Raw genomic sequence first — 15,002 nt, forward strand, 5'->3', positions numbered from 1 at the left:
CCTGTCATCTAGTACTATCATGACATCAGTCCTATTCATTAAAAAATATCATGGCAGGGCCGGGCGGTGGCGCTGGAGGTAAGGTGCCTGCCTTGCCTGCGCTAACCTAGGACGGACCGCGGTTCGATCCCCCGGCGTCCCATATGGTCCCCCAAGAAGCCAGGAGCAACTTCTGAGTGTATAGCCAGGAGTAACCCCTGAGCCTCACAGGGTATGCCCCAAAAACCAAAAAAAAAAAAAAAATATCATGGCAAATAGAACGCAGAACACATTTTGGGAAATTATTTCAAACACATAAACACCATGAAATTCAGTAGACAAAACGTTTTTCTAAATGCGCATGTCTTAGTTTTATGGCTCTCTGATCATGCTTTCCACACTACCAGGAGCTCCAATGCAGATTACTAGCTCTTCCCCTAGCAGAGAGAGAGCTTTTCTCTTAGTACTTTCATAGACATTTGCTCATATTGCAATTATGACATATGTAGTATTGTGTTGTTATTAATTTGGTTCTTATCTGTTTCTATGCTAGCAACTAAACTCTTTGAAGGCAAACTTCTTATATACATTTGTTTTTGTAGGATTTAATCTCAAATGTTGGCGTGAAGAATGTTCTTAACATTTATTTATTGAGTTAAGATCAAAATGAAACAGTAAACCAGGGTAAAAAATGGGGTGGGGGGACAAATTCTTCAAAATTATTTTTTCCACACCTCAGGCCTTAATTCTTGACTAATGTTTTCAAATTCATACTGCACTTTTTAAAAAAAAAATATTCAGCAGAGAATCTGTGTTTAGCAATTCCTGAAGTGGTACACTCTTGGTCCTCCAAATAGTTCTGCTCTTGCTCCTCTAATTTCTCAACAAAGACATCTCACCACTCAGCCATCTCAGAGTCATCTACCCCTTTATGTTCATTAATACCCATATTTCACTCATTAGTCTCAATAGTTACATGATCCTTCTGGAGTCTGTGCTGTCCTGTTTCACCCCAGTGACTGCCTTGCTTCTGATACTTGTCACCTCTTAAAGTGTCCTGACTTCCTAATTGCTTTCAAGTCCTCACCCCATTATCCACCTTCTATCATGAAAGTCATTTTTCTAATGCACTTGAATTTTTTGATTTATTAAAATACATCTTATATTTTATAAGCCTGTGGTCATGTAAAAGTTTCTTTAGTGAAAATGTACTGTAAGTAGAGAAAATTTAAGAATTAATCAGGGCCTGAAGAGATAGCACAGCAGCGTTTGCCTTGCAAGCAGCCGATCCAGCACCAAAGGTGGTTGGTTCGAATCCCGATGTCCCATATGATCCCCCGTGCCTGCCAGGAGCTATTTCTGAGCAGATAGCCAGGAGTAACCCCTGAGCATCGCCGGGTGTGCCCCCCCCCCAAAAAAAAAGAATTAATCTATTACCGCTAATGAAACCATTAACAGAGAATTAGGCAACTATTAGGTTCCCAGCACTATATCCAACTCTGGGGAAATTCTGAAGGAAGGTGATTTTTTTTCTTTGAAAAAATATTTTAAATAATTTTATTGTGATCAAAGTTAATCATAAGTGTTTCACAGTAATATTTTAAGGTACATAGAGACAATGAATTAGGGCCATTCTCACCACCAGTGATGACTTCCCTCCACTATAGTTTCTAGCATGCTTCTGCCAGTGTTCTCAGCATGCATCCCATACCTCCCCACCCAATCTACAACAAGCTATACACAAAGGAGAACTGTTACACTAATGCACATGAATTTAACATTTATTTTATTATTATAAACTTTCAATAGCTCCCCATTGTCTATAACACAAATCAACTATTGTATAGAGAAGTTACCATAATCTTTCTCAAATTTACCTTTCAAACATGTTATTCATGTCTGTTTTAGAAGCTCCATTTTTTTCTGAAATAACTGTCATTCTCAACTTTGCTGATGATTCTCAACTCTCTTAGATTGTTCAGTGTACCTGTATATTGCCTATCCCACCCCAGCATGCCTTCAGCACTTTGCCCACAGACCATCTTTTAACAACTAATTTATATGTCTCCTCTTCTGCGATTGACTCTCCAGCTGAGATGGAATTAAAGATACACTTCATCAGTGTCAAAATCCACAGAATAAATGCTCTGGCAGCATTTTTCTTAGGGCATTTAATTGGAGCCACAGTTAGACCATTTGAAGCTGGACAAATTAAATTAGCAGTACCTTCTCTAGAAAATGGCAACTCTGCACCAGGCTAGCAGACTCGATAAATAAAGTGTGGACCAGATGTCAGATGTCAGATGTCAGATGCTACTGCTATTAGCATCATGTTTGTTCATGCATGAAAAACCCTGCCCACCATCACACATGGGCCCTCAGAATTTACTGTTCTTATCTTTCTCTCCCATATTGGGAGAGAATTCCTAAAAAGCAGCTGGATTAAGACTTTGATTCACAGAATCTAAAACATGGTTCAGTCTCTTTTGAATTGTTGTTTTTAGAAGAAGCTATTCCAGAAGCCACCAGAAAAATCCTTTTTAAAAAAAGGACACCCAACCCAATCCTTTTCTTTATAGTCACAGTAGTTTGGATAGTCTTTAACTATAAATGAAAGAATTGGAAGACAAATCTTTTCTATGGGTTCTAGTATTTCTCCACCTGGCCATTTAGAAATTATCTGCCTCTTCCCCCCTTCCTTCCCCCAATGTCCTCTCTTCCACACATCCAGCCCCTGTTGCAAGCAGTGGATGAACAGAATAAAGTCCTGGCTCTAACAAGCTTACTTTGAATGGGAGATTTAAATAATAAAAATATAATAAAGTATTATCATTTTTCTAAGTGTCATGAAGAAATACACAGCAGAGAAGACCCAGGAGGTGGAAGTCAAAGAATATCTCTCAGGAAGTGACATTTTGTCAGAGGCAGAGAGGATCCAGAACTCTGGCAGGGGTGCATTCTAGTGGAAATTTAGGTTCAAAGACCTGAGAAGAGGGGGTGAACTTGAGAGTTGGGGATAGAAAGGCTGATAATGAGGGCTGCTTTCTACCAAGGGAGTGAAGCAGAAAATGGAAAAAATGAGGCACCCTTATTCTAAGCACCAAGATTTTCAGCTTTTAAACTTCTGATGTTCTCCCAGTCTATTGTTGCCTTCTCTTTATTCTTGGTTGGCTTTCATCATCTCCAATTTCTCTCCTCACTGTCTTAGTCTTCATACTGCAATTAGAATGTGCTATATATGTAACTCTGAACCTGTTATCTATGCTTTATACTTCTCATGGACTTTCTCCACACTCCCTAGAGAGTATGCTCCAGATCTTAACATGATCAACAAAGCCCTCTAGACCCCACCTACTACTCTTCATTCCAGCCACAACAAAGCACTTATTCCCTTTAAGCCTTGCTCCCCTGTTTTTTGTTTCTCAATCTTTTTTTTTTGTTTTTGTTTTTGTTTTTGTTTTTGGGTCACACCCGGCGGTGCTCAGGGGTGACTCCTGGCTGTCTGCTCAGAAATAGCTCCTGGCAGGCACGGGGGACCATATGGGACACCGGGATTCGAACCAACCCCCTTTGGTCCTGGATCTTCTGCTTGCAAGGCAAACACCACTGTGCTATCTCTCCAGGCCCTTTGTTTCTCAATCTTAATAATCATTCTGCTTCTACTCTGGAGTTACTTCTCCTCTCTGCTTCATTATAACCTGGAATTTTCTCTGTACTCTACAATGCCAATCGTAAGAAGAAATATATATATACATGTCTCCAGTTAACCTCTAATTTTGTTGAGGACAATGATTTGATTCAATCATATTTTGCTTCCAAGATATGATCTGAGATTGGGGCCAGGAACAACTACTCAAAAATGCAGTCTTCTCTTTTCTCATTTTACAGCTAAGTGCTCACTCTCTCATCTACCCATGTTTCAGGCCTCTAGCAGGCATAGCTGCCCTGTAAGTCTTCATTTAAGGTGTAAATTTCAAAAGATTCCTAAATATTTACAAGATTCTTTGATCATATTCATTCAAAATTCTGAAAAGAAGGTAAATACCTAGCTCAAAAGATAAGCCATTCATATCTCTATCTGCTCAAAATAAGGAAGAACAAAAATTATCCTGTAACTTTAAGATTTGAACTAATATTAAGTTTTAAGAGAAAAATAAATGCTTGAAGAAGCAGGCTTATTTTAAATAAATCTATTTTTTCTTTTTCTTTTTTTTTTTAAATCTATTTTTTTTTTTTTTTTGGTTTTTGGGCCACTCCCGGCGATGCTCAGGGGTTACTCCTGGCTGTCTGCTCAGAAATAGCTCCTGGCAGGCACGGAGAACCATATGGGACACCAGGATTCGAACCAACCACCTTTGGTCCTGATCGGCTGCTTGCAAGGCAAACGCCGCTGTGCTATCTCTCCGGGCCCTTTAAATCTATTTCTAATATTCAATTTGGTAGTTATACAAAAGACTCCTCTGCAAAATGTAATGTCTATCTTATCATGCATTTCTTCTACTTAAAAAAGGCAGAATGGTTGTTGAGAATAGATACTAATCAATACTTTTTCATATTAACATTTCTTTTATTGAAACTCATCTTTATGCTAAGTTCAAGGTTCTGGTTTAAATTAGAAAATTAAATAGATTTTTATGGGGCCGGCGAGGTGGCGCTAGAGGTAAGGTGTCTGCCTTGCAAGCACTAGCCAAGAAACGACTGTGGTTCGATTCCCCGGTGCCCCATATGGTCCCCCCAAGCCAGGGGCAATTTCTGAGTGCTTAGCCAGGAGTAACCCTTGAGCATCAAATGGGTGTGGCCCGAAAAAAAAAAGAAAATTAAATAGATTTTTAAAGAAATGTTATGCACTCATAATAAACAATTTTATGGGGGGGGCAGCATATCCTGCAGTGCTCAGGGGCTACTTTCAGATTGAGAAGTAGCTCAATCTGTGCTCAATTGCATTTAAAAGACAAAGCTCTGGGCTTTCTCTGGATATGCTTGGGAGCTGGCAGGCCATGTGGTGGCAGGGATTGAACCTGGGGCTTCTGCATACAAGCATGTATCTGCCATTTAAACTATCTCTCCAGCCCCCTCCCCGAAACTTGAAAATTAAATTGTCACAAGTTCTTCTAAAACATAATAAAAAAAGAAAAGTGAAATATTGGTTATGGGAAGGACACTGTCCATCCTGCTATATAGCAAAGATTTCTTGAGTTCATACCTGGGACAAACATACAAAATCTCTATAGCAAAAGGAGAAAGCTCCATCGTTGTTTCTTTTCCCAGAATCCTTCTCCACTTCACTGAATTTCCGTTACTCTCTGATGAGACTCCCTGATCACCTTCAAAGGCACTTTCCTTTTCCCACGGCCCCTGCCCCTGACTACTGTGGTCAACTTGAAAGGCCTTTCTCCTCCAGCAGGTTTGATGCCTGCTCATCTTTCACAAGAGCATCAGGCTTCTGCTCTCTGAGCTCTCAGAAACTTTCATTTTCTTCCTCCTGAACAGGGAAACATTGTCTTCTTTTTACATCTTTAGGCCACACTGAAGATGCTCAGGGTTATTCCTTGCTCTGTACTGGCAACTATTCCTGGAGGAGATATGAGATCTTATGGGATGCCAGAGATCCAACCTGGATCAGCCATGCAAGGCAATTGTCCTGCCCACTGTGCTATGCAAGGCAATTGTCCTGCCCACTGTGCTATTGCTCCATCCCATAAAAATGCTCTTGTTTATGTCTCAGCCAATGTTGCAACTCCTAGTCTCATTAAGAGTGTAATGAATTTTGTCCTAGAGTATGAGTTGGTTAAGGTCAATAACCTTCGACGCATTGCTCTTTGAATATAGCATTTTTAATTCAGAGCCAGAATATGCTAAAAGACTGATTGTATGGTTAAAATCCAGCCTGGGAGATCAATTCCTCACTCATTTATAGTAGATGGGGAAAAAAAACCTGGCTTGGCAAATGAAGTGAGTTGGTTAAATTACTTTAGCAAATGAAGCACCAATGAGAGAGAGAGAGAGAGAGAGAGAGAGATAAAGAGATAAAGAGAGAGAGAGAGATGGGCTACAGATTGAAAGGTATTTGCCCTAAATTATTAATTCCCCCAAATAGCTCCCTCCCAACATTCATTACCTCAATAGGGGCAATTCAATTGAGCTAAATTTAATCCCAAACAAAATGCTTTCCTGAGTATCATACTTTTTCTGCTTCACTACAGCAACCTAAAAGATTTTTATGTGTGTGAGCAGTTTCAAAGTCAGGAATAAACACAGAGGAGAAGGTATTGGTGAGGAATCTGTTTACATGCCTTTACACCACTGTGGAGGGAAGACAGAGTGGAGTTTACATTTATGCCATGTACCCTGCTACAGAACCAGATGTGGCTTACAAGGTACCTTGTAACTCATCTCCTCCAAGCAATAAAGTCTTTTTTTTTCTGGCAAAAGTTGGAGAAACTTACTGCTGTTTTCTATCAGCAGATACAACAGATGGTTGGCACATGCCTGCTTCACTAAATGAAATGGGCTCTCGGCAGAATGACTCTTTGATCCCCCGTGGCATGCCCACAACACCACAATGCAAAATACCGCAGCCTAGTAGAATCTAAACATTAAAGGTTTAAAGCTGTGCTTTTGATATGAGTACCTTCTTTTAAAAATCATGGCCACAGTATATAAACATAATCACATTCCCACTTTGAAACCAGGGAACAGGGGTCAGAAAATGAGGCATTTCCTCCATTTGGTGACATAAAACTACCGCAAAGGTATGACAGCAAACCCCAGGAGTTGGAAGGTATGCAACCACTTGGGTTGTAACTTTACCAAAATAATCATAACTCTATTAGAGAAAAATGTGGACAGTGGACATTAAGGGATTTAAATAATAACAATAAGTGTTACCATAACTTCAGAAATGGAAGAAGATATTTGGCAGTTCTTTTGAAGAGAGAGAGGAAGCAGTTGAATTAAAATTCACCCTCCCTTATTTTTCTTTGATTTGTGTGAAGGATTGAAGGACAAAAAAAATACATTTTAATACAGATCTAAATTCAACCATTCCAAAGGGACATTTGAAACCACAAACTGAGCCAATTTAATGCAACTAGTGTTACATCATATAAAACACTATATTGAAAAAGCAAACTGGAACTTTAGAAGCACTTTGATGATTAGATTATCCAATTGATATTACAAAACACCAGTAGAGTGATTCTATCTTTAAAAAAAAAAAAGCAAAGCAAAAAAGTGAGTCAGTTCAGAAAAATGACTGGTTTGATTTATATTATTTTCTCAGTAGGTATATTACAGTCTAAGGCTGAATTTGAGCTCTGCAACTAGAATTATTCACAAAACCCTTCCTTTCTTCAACTTTCTTCCTTTTCTCTCTTTTTCTCTCTTCTTTTCTTTATTCTTCCCTGCCTACTTTCTTTCCTTGCCTTTCTTTCTTTCCTATACCTGGTGATGTAGGGATTACTCCCAACTCTGTGCTCAAGAAGTAGATCCTCATGCTTGGAAAGTCCAGTGATCAAACCTGGGCCTCCTATAAGCAAAGTCTGTACTCCAATTCATTGAGCTATCTGTGTAGCCACTAAGGGAAATCCAACTACAAACATGTTTGTATTCATGCCAAAATAAAGATATTATTTTTTAAAAAGGGGTTCTTTTATACTTGAACCTGTATTATTGTAATTATTTCTAAAAATTTTCAAAAATCAAGTCTTTTTTCAGTGAGAAGGGTTATAATAGATTTATAATTAATTTTACATCTTAGAAAATATTTCACTTGGCACAAGAGGTCTTCAGTATATCTAGTATTTTCTACTTTTAGCAGTTATATATAAAACAAAAGCATAAAGTTCTAGAGATTAATACAATAAAATTTAATTCTTCCACAATATCTACATGACTACACATATTCCCAGGGCAGCAAACAAAATTCTCCTCTTCCTTTCCTGCATTTACCAAGACACTTTAATGTTTTATTTTTAAGCATATTGAAATTTTCAAAAGTGAAACTATACTAGTAGCCTCAGGCAGTTAAAAATTGTTTATTGATTATCATTCATCTTCAATTTTGTAAAACTTCAGATTAGCTGTTTATCTATATGTGTGTAACCACCTCCACAATTAAAGAGAGAGAGAGAGATATCTCCCATATGTGCAATAAAAAAGTAACATGGTAAGAGAACAACAAATGGTCAAAGTCATTAGGACTAGAGATTTTTGTCTAGAAAACTGAGCTTATTAGGGGAGGTCAAGAGGAGCCTTCAGGAGGAAGAAAACAGGCTCTCTGGTGATGAGTGTGTTGAAATTATGTATTTTTGAAAAGCAGAATTAACAGTATTGTAAAACCCAGTATTCAATGAAAAACATTTCTTAAAAAAATTGTTGATTGAATTTTAATATGTTAGAAGAAATATATTAGGAATTTTGTCCTGTATGCAAGACTAAAAGCTTTTTTTTTTATTGTTTTTGAGGATGTGGGGCCACAGTGACAGTGCTTAGGAATTATTCCTATTTCTGCTATCAGATAGCTCCTAGTGGGGCTTAGCAGACCTTATGGGATGCTCAGAATCCAACCTGGTTTGGCTACCTGCAAGGCAAGTATACTGTCACTCTGACCTGATTAAAAGTTTCTTCTAAGATTTAGACCTATTTCTACAAATGTTTAATTCTACTTAGTGTCCTAGAAGATGAGTTTGAAGTTAAAGTTGATTAATAATCTAGAGATATTGTATTCTACAGACACCAACTTTACCCTCAATCTTTGCCAACTATTCAAAAAAATCCAGGCATTTGGTCACAAAAAAGAACAACTAGTATAGATGGTTCAGCATAAATCCATCAACACTAAGGCAAAAAGGCCAGCATAAATCTGATTATTAATTAGCTGCTATATTCCTAGCACTTTGATGTCTTTATGCAGGTAACATATTTTAGTTATTAATATCAAGTTTGTATGATCTTTATAAAGATCTATTTATAGGCTCTGTGAATTGGCCTTTTACCAAATTGGTTCATATGAAAATCAGCTGTGGTGTCTGAATATCATAATTATAATACAGATTTCTCCCAAAGAACTTCTCATAAAAGTTTATTTGAAAGCCATTAGGTAGAGCTATTTTCCAAATAAAATGTTTAATTAGTGCCTAATTTAGAAAACAAAAATAGTTTCTCATGGACTTTAATTGACTCAAATTTAAGGAAGTTTTTTTTTAATAAGGAATGGATCACTGAAAAATATTAACTATTTTTAAAAGTTCTAAGTCAAAGGAAAGAGTATGTCCTTTAATTACTAAAAGTCCTTAACACATAGGACTGTTTAGTACAATTTACTCTTTCGTGTGAAAACCTTGAGAAGGGGCATGGCAGAAGCTGAATATTTTAATGGAAACCAAGTTGAAGACAGGGTTTACCAGAGGAAGAAATCAAGTCATCTCGTTAGAGTAGGAAAGCACTCAACTGCAGGTTTAAAGGGATCTCAAAAGGAACCAACAAGTGAGAATAAAATAAGCATCATGAATTCTTTGAACTCCACGTTTACAATCATTCATGAAAACCATTTGTTTACCATCTTGTTTAGTGATGTGTACTGTGAAAATTGTATTATGGAATAAATTTCATAATAATATTACATAATAAATACCACGACAGTACAATACAGATCATACAAATTTTAAACTCTAAAGTACAATTTTATTTTATTTTGGATTTTGTTTGTTTGGTTGGTTTGGTTTGGGGGTCACACCCGGTGGTGCTCAGGGATTAGTCCTAACTCTGCGCTCAGAAGTCACTCCTGGCAGGCTCCGGGGATCATATGAGATGTCGGGATTCGAACCAAGGTCCATCCTGTATTGGCCTTATCGCTGTGCTATTGCTCCAGTCCCTAATGTACAATTTTATATACATTTAATGTAGCACCCTTTCACAATTTACAATGTGAAAAATACAAACTTAATATATGCAGGTATAACTAATATTACCTGGAAGGTGGCATTATTTTACTGTCTGCCTACATATTTTAATATATTGTTATGAACTATATATTTCAATGGTCAAAAGCACCTTTCCATGACAACCAGTAGATATCTATATCTATATTTCTGAAGAAAGTTCTCCCAAGCAGTGGTTAAGAGATGACAGGGGTCTCATCCCCAGGGATTCTCCATCAACCTGAAGAAGGTAGAATAAATACAAGGGCTTGAGAATGCAAGACAGCTCTGCCTTTATTAGCTACTGGGAAACCCAGGCCATCCAATGGTGCTGGGGACCTCCAGAGCTGACCTGGACAGTTGAGGCAAAAGGAAGTAAGTAGTACTATGAATTGGGCATTTGCCCTAATTGCTGTGCTATTATCCTGGCTCCTGTATATTTTTATTTATTTTCTCCCCACTCCCCCTTAGTGGTGTTCCTAATCAAACTCAGCCCTTCCCACATGCAAGGCACACCCAATCTCAACCCACAGCTCTCATTTTTTGTTGTTGCTGCAGTACCTGGAGTCACCTGTGGAGGCGCTGATCACAGAAGCTGATTACACCATGGGTTACTACACTAATATATATTGCTTTTTGGGCTACACCCTATGATGCTCAGGGGTTACTCCTGTCTATGCGTTCATAAATCGCTCCTGGCTTTGGGGGCCATATGGGACGCTGTGGGAATCGAACAGCAGTCCCTCCTAGGTTAGCGCTTGCGAGGCAAATGCTAATGTTTTTCGGTTGTAGATAATACCTACAACCTCTAGTAGGTCCTAGGTTAATCTTTTTCCACATATTTTGAAAACACTTAAATATTGCTTAAATTTCTGTTAATCAACTCTTTCCTATTCCTGTTAAATTTGTATATGCTCAATATTATTTGGATGAAACAACTAGATAATGGGAAAAATTTTTATTTCCCATGTAGAGGTTCTGATGTGGTTTGGCTTTTACACCAATGCTTTTCAAATATATCTATTTGGTATTGAAGCCATTATTTCCCTGTCTCAAAATTTCCATGCATTTCAAAAAATTTAAATATTTTAAAATATGTTGCTGTTGGCATGATGTAGATCTTCCTCACCTTTCTATGCTTCCCCCCACACACACAAGAAAACAGACACCACATTTTATAACTACCTGTGGGGATCTATTCAAAATAGTGTCTGAAGATCAAGAAACTGAGTTGCTGGGCCCGGAGAGATAGCACAGCGGCATTTGCCTTGCAAGCAGCCGATCAGGACCAAAAGTGGTTGGTTCGAATACCGGTGTCCCATATGGTCCCCGTGCCTGCCAGGAGCTATTTCTGAGCAGACAGCCAGAAGTAACCCCTAAGCATCACCAGGTGTGCCCCCCCCAAAAAAAGAAACTGAGTTGCTAACATTATTATGCATAACAAAATAATTCACATAGCTAATATCTAAGAGGAGAAAAAAGTTCTAGAAGCTCCATGCTAATCCCACTGTCTTCTCTAATCCCCTAAATTGAAAAAGATATTCTAGATATTGTATCTAGATATCTAGATATTCTAGATATTGTAATAACACAATCCACTTTGCACTCAACAGTATTCCAATGCTTGTAAAAACATATACTTTTCAGTTTCCCAAACTTACAACCCCATTTTTCAGAGTGGGGGAAATCACATTCAATATCCCCTATCTGAAATCTACTTTATTTTTCAGTGAACAAACATAAAATAACCACACATTCACAAATTGTAATCTAGGCTACTTTACCCCACAATGGACACTTTGGGAAACTTGATCTATAGCAAAGAGAATTTAAAAAGTCATAAAAATGAAGTCTCTGCTTTATATCCCAGTATTCAAAAGATAAATCATATGAAAAAGATTAAAATGGTAAATAATAAGAGGTTAATAAATTGATATTATCTGCAACTCCTTGATAAAGGTGTACATATCAAGCTACCTCCTAATGGATTCATATGAATTCCTAAATGTAAATAAAATATTCTGAGGCTGAAGAAAGCACAAATGACATATGCCTAACATGTTCAAGGCCCTAGTTCAATCCCTAGCACTGCATGACTTCCTGAGGATCTTTTGCTCAGGTACAACACTAGTGACTTCTAATCATCCTGGTCTGTTTTAGGGCACACTCTGTTGGAAGTGGTTCAGGGCCCCTCAGCCTGCTAGGGGTGGTCCTTATGGAAAAAAAATTGTTTATTTTGAAAACAGCCCTAGAACTGATTCTGTCTGACAAGTGGTCAAATAAATAGATTCAAGTGAAAAGAAAAGGAGATCATGAAAGACCAGTCACTGATTAATTACTGGTTACACAATATTCCAAAATTAATTGCCCATAAAATATCTATGAAGGGCCTGATAGATAGTACAGGAGGTAAGGCACTGCCTTACATGGCTGCTGCATTAGCCCCAAACTTGGCTCAAATTCCCAGATCAGTATATGGCCCCATGAATACAGGGTTCATTCCTAATCACAGAGCCAGGAATAGCTCCTAAGTACAGTTGGACGTGCCCTAAACCTCCTATGTTTAGGGAATTGTATGATGGGAAAGAATAATCCTCCTGCAGAAAAATAGACCTCAGTGAACTTATCTGCAAAATGGGGATTTCAGAATAAAGAATCTTCCTGTCAAGAACTTCCTTTTTCTTTTTCTTTAAAAAAATCTAATTTGTATGACAATGAAAGGTGGTGAAGGGTCTAGGTTTAAACTAGGGAAAAAAAAGAGACCTGGGGGCAGGGGGAATTATAGCTGACACAGGCATGCTCATAGTATATAACAGGTTTATAAAGGGAACCAAAGTAGTTTCTCCTTTCAAAATAGTTTATTTTCATAAAGTGTTTCCTAGATCACACTTCAATAAAAATACTCACTTTAATAAGTTTAGAAAATATCTACACATGTGACTTCAATTATAACCACAATGACTGTCCTAGTAGACATATTTTACCAACTAATGAGCAAAATTATGTGCTACTTACCATTTGTCCTCTAGAGTAAATTCTCTAATTCTACAACAGAAACTAAACATCTTATTTTCTTTCTCATTCCCAATTAGAGGCCATTTGTGTAATATGAAAACTGTAAAAAGTAACACACAAAAGATACTGAAGTACTAGTCAAAGAAAGTATTCTCGATTAGAAAAAAAAATCACACTTTTCATTTCCATCTGACAGCATTTAAAGCAATAACTAAAAAAGCCAACATCCTACAGTGTTTTACGAATGTTCTAATGTGACATAATTTTGTGAACTCTACCAAAACTATATAATGCTCATTCCAACAAATAACATTCGACACACTCATGTTTTTAAATACACTTGTCAAAAATCCTTGGACTTTAAAATATTTGGTAAAGAATAGATCATGACACAGTAGTTAGAAAAGTTTAATATGTTAAGTTTTGAGGCCAGAGATCACCAAAAGTGACGCTGGTATTTGAAGTCTTTATATTCCAGTAGCTAAGGACACTGGGCCTTATTAAAATAGTATTCTTAGATACATTGCTAGCCATCTTCTTTGGCGCCTTGCAAATGGACAACTTTAAATAAAGGCTGAATAATTTTTAGTTGCTTTGGAGTTCAGATAATAAATTACGGTCAGTAGTAGTATTATTTCTATATAATATTATTTCTCGACCTAGCACAGGTTAATAGATCTATACATACATACATACATATATTTTTTTTCCAATGGAAAGGATAGTTTTCTCCGTTTTTCTGGTTAGAACTTACCTCTCCTGCAGCTTGCCAGGTAAAATTCATAGAATGAATATTGACAGGGATGGCAGGCATTCTTTGTTGTGCTTTCCTAAAATCGTGTGTAAAGGGGGCCATTTTCCCCTCTGACACAATCAGGATATCTTCTTCAAATCCTGGTTTAAAAAAAAAAGGAAAAAAAAAGCCAGCTCTCAAACTAGATATACTTCCTAAAAGTCAAGTCCAGATGAGTGCCCCGAATTTATTTATACCGCTCATTGGAGTTCAGAAAGCACCTGCCTGGGGACGAACAGCGAGCACAACTGAGATGAATTTTCCCTCCCCAATGGGACAAGAATAATGATGCTAAGAGATGCACGCTTCCAGAAAAAGAACCCACATGGGTTTGAAAGAAATACAAACAAATGCTACATCCCCAGGAAAAAAGAAAACACACACACACACACACACACACACACACACACACACACACACACACACACACACACCGCATGGTGCTTTTTAGAACTAGCAAGAGCTACATCTAGAATCCCAGGTTGGATTTTGGTTTCTTGAAAGAGGTGTGCACGCTTTCACAGACAGAAAGGAGGGAGAAAAAATTAAAAGTTAATAATAATAATAATAATAATAATAATAAAATAACAAGCAAGCTGGAAGAGGGTGGAACAATCTCCCTTGGAAATGAAGTTTTAAAAGCATATGCAATGCAAACATTTCTGCTCTGCTGGGCCAGGTAAAAGGGGTAGGTGGGTGAAAATATAGGAGGGCAAAGATGCTGGCGGGGTGTGCTGGACCCTTACCTATGAGCACTCTGGCCTGGTGAGCATCGATCCACAGGTACAAACTCTCCTCCCTGGGCTGCCCGACCTCGGCGCGCAGCACCAGCAGGCACTGCAGGATGCTCCAGAGCCGGAGCGCGGTGGCAGGAAAGATGCTCCGGGCCATGCTGGCTGCCCACCTCTCCTCTCCTCTCCGCTGAGCCTGGCGCTGGTCTCTCTCTCCTGCTGCTGCACGCACCCAAGTTCCAAGAGGGGGTTCGCCTGCTACTGCTGCAGGAGGAGCTGCAGCTGGGACAGCTGCAAACTGGGGGAAGCCTCCTGGAGAAGGATGCCCAGGCTCCCCGGGAGAACTGAGCAGCGGCGCGCGCGCGGGGCCGGGGATGCAAGCCAGCGCAGGGGCGCAAGACTGGCAGCCTGGAAGATGCCAGCGCGCCGCTCCCGCTCTCGGGCTCGGGGCTCGGGTTAAATAGAGCGAGCGGGAAGAGCGAGGGGCGAGCCAGGAGTGGCCGAGTGCAGCCGAATGGGGGTGCGCGGGGGCGGGACCTGGCGGAGCGGCTGGGGTCCGAGCGC

At 38.8% G+C, this 15,002-nt stretch overlaps 1 protein-coding gene across 1 annotated transcript in view; it reads right to left on the reverse strand.

Moving 5' to 3' along the window:
• Positions 1–14,624, reverse strand: part of WIF1 (WNT inhibitory factor 1) — a 92,432-nt gene extending 77,808 nt beyond the window's left edge. The window contains exons 1-2 of the mRNA XM_049782768.1: positions 14,454–14,624; positions 13,669–13,808 (exon numbers count right to left, since the gene is read on the reverse strand). Of these exons, the coding sequence (XP_049638725.1) occupies positions 13,669–13,808; positions 14,454–14,598 (285 nt within the window). The 5' untranslated portion in view covers positions 14,599–14,624. The remainder of the gene's footprint in view (positions 1–13,668; positions 13,809–14,453) is intronic.
• Between the last annotated feature and the right edge of the window lie 378 nt (positions 14,625–15,002).

Source organism: Suncus etruscus, chromosome 11 (genome assembly GCF_024139225.1).
Source record: "Suncus etruscus isolate mSunEtr1 chromosome 11, mSunEtr1.pri.cur, whole genome shotgun sequence".
Lineage (NCBI taxonomy): Eukaryota > Metazoa > Chordata > Mammalia > Eulipotyphla > Soricidae > Suncus > Suncus etruscus.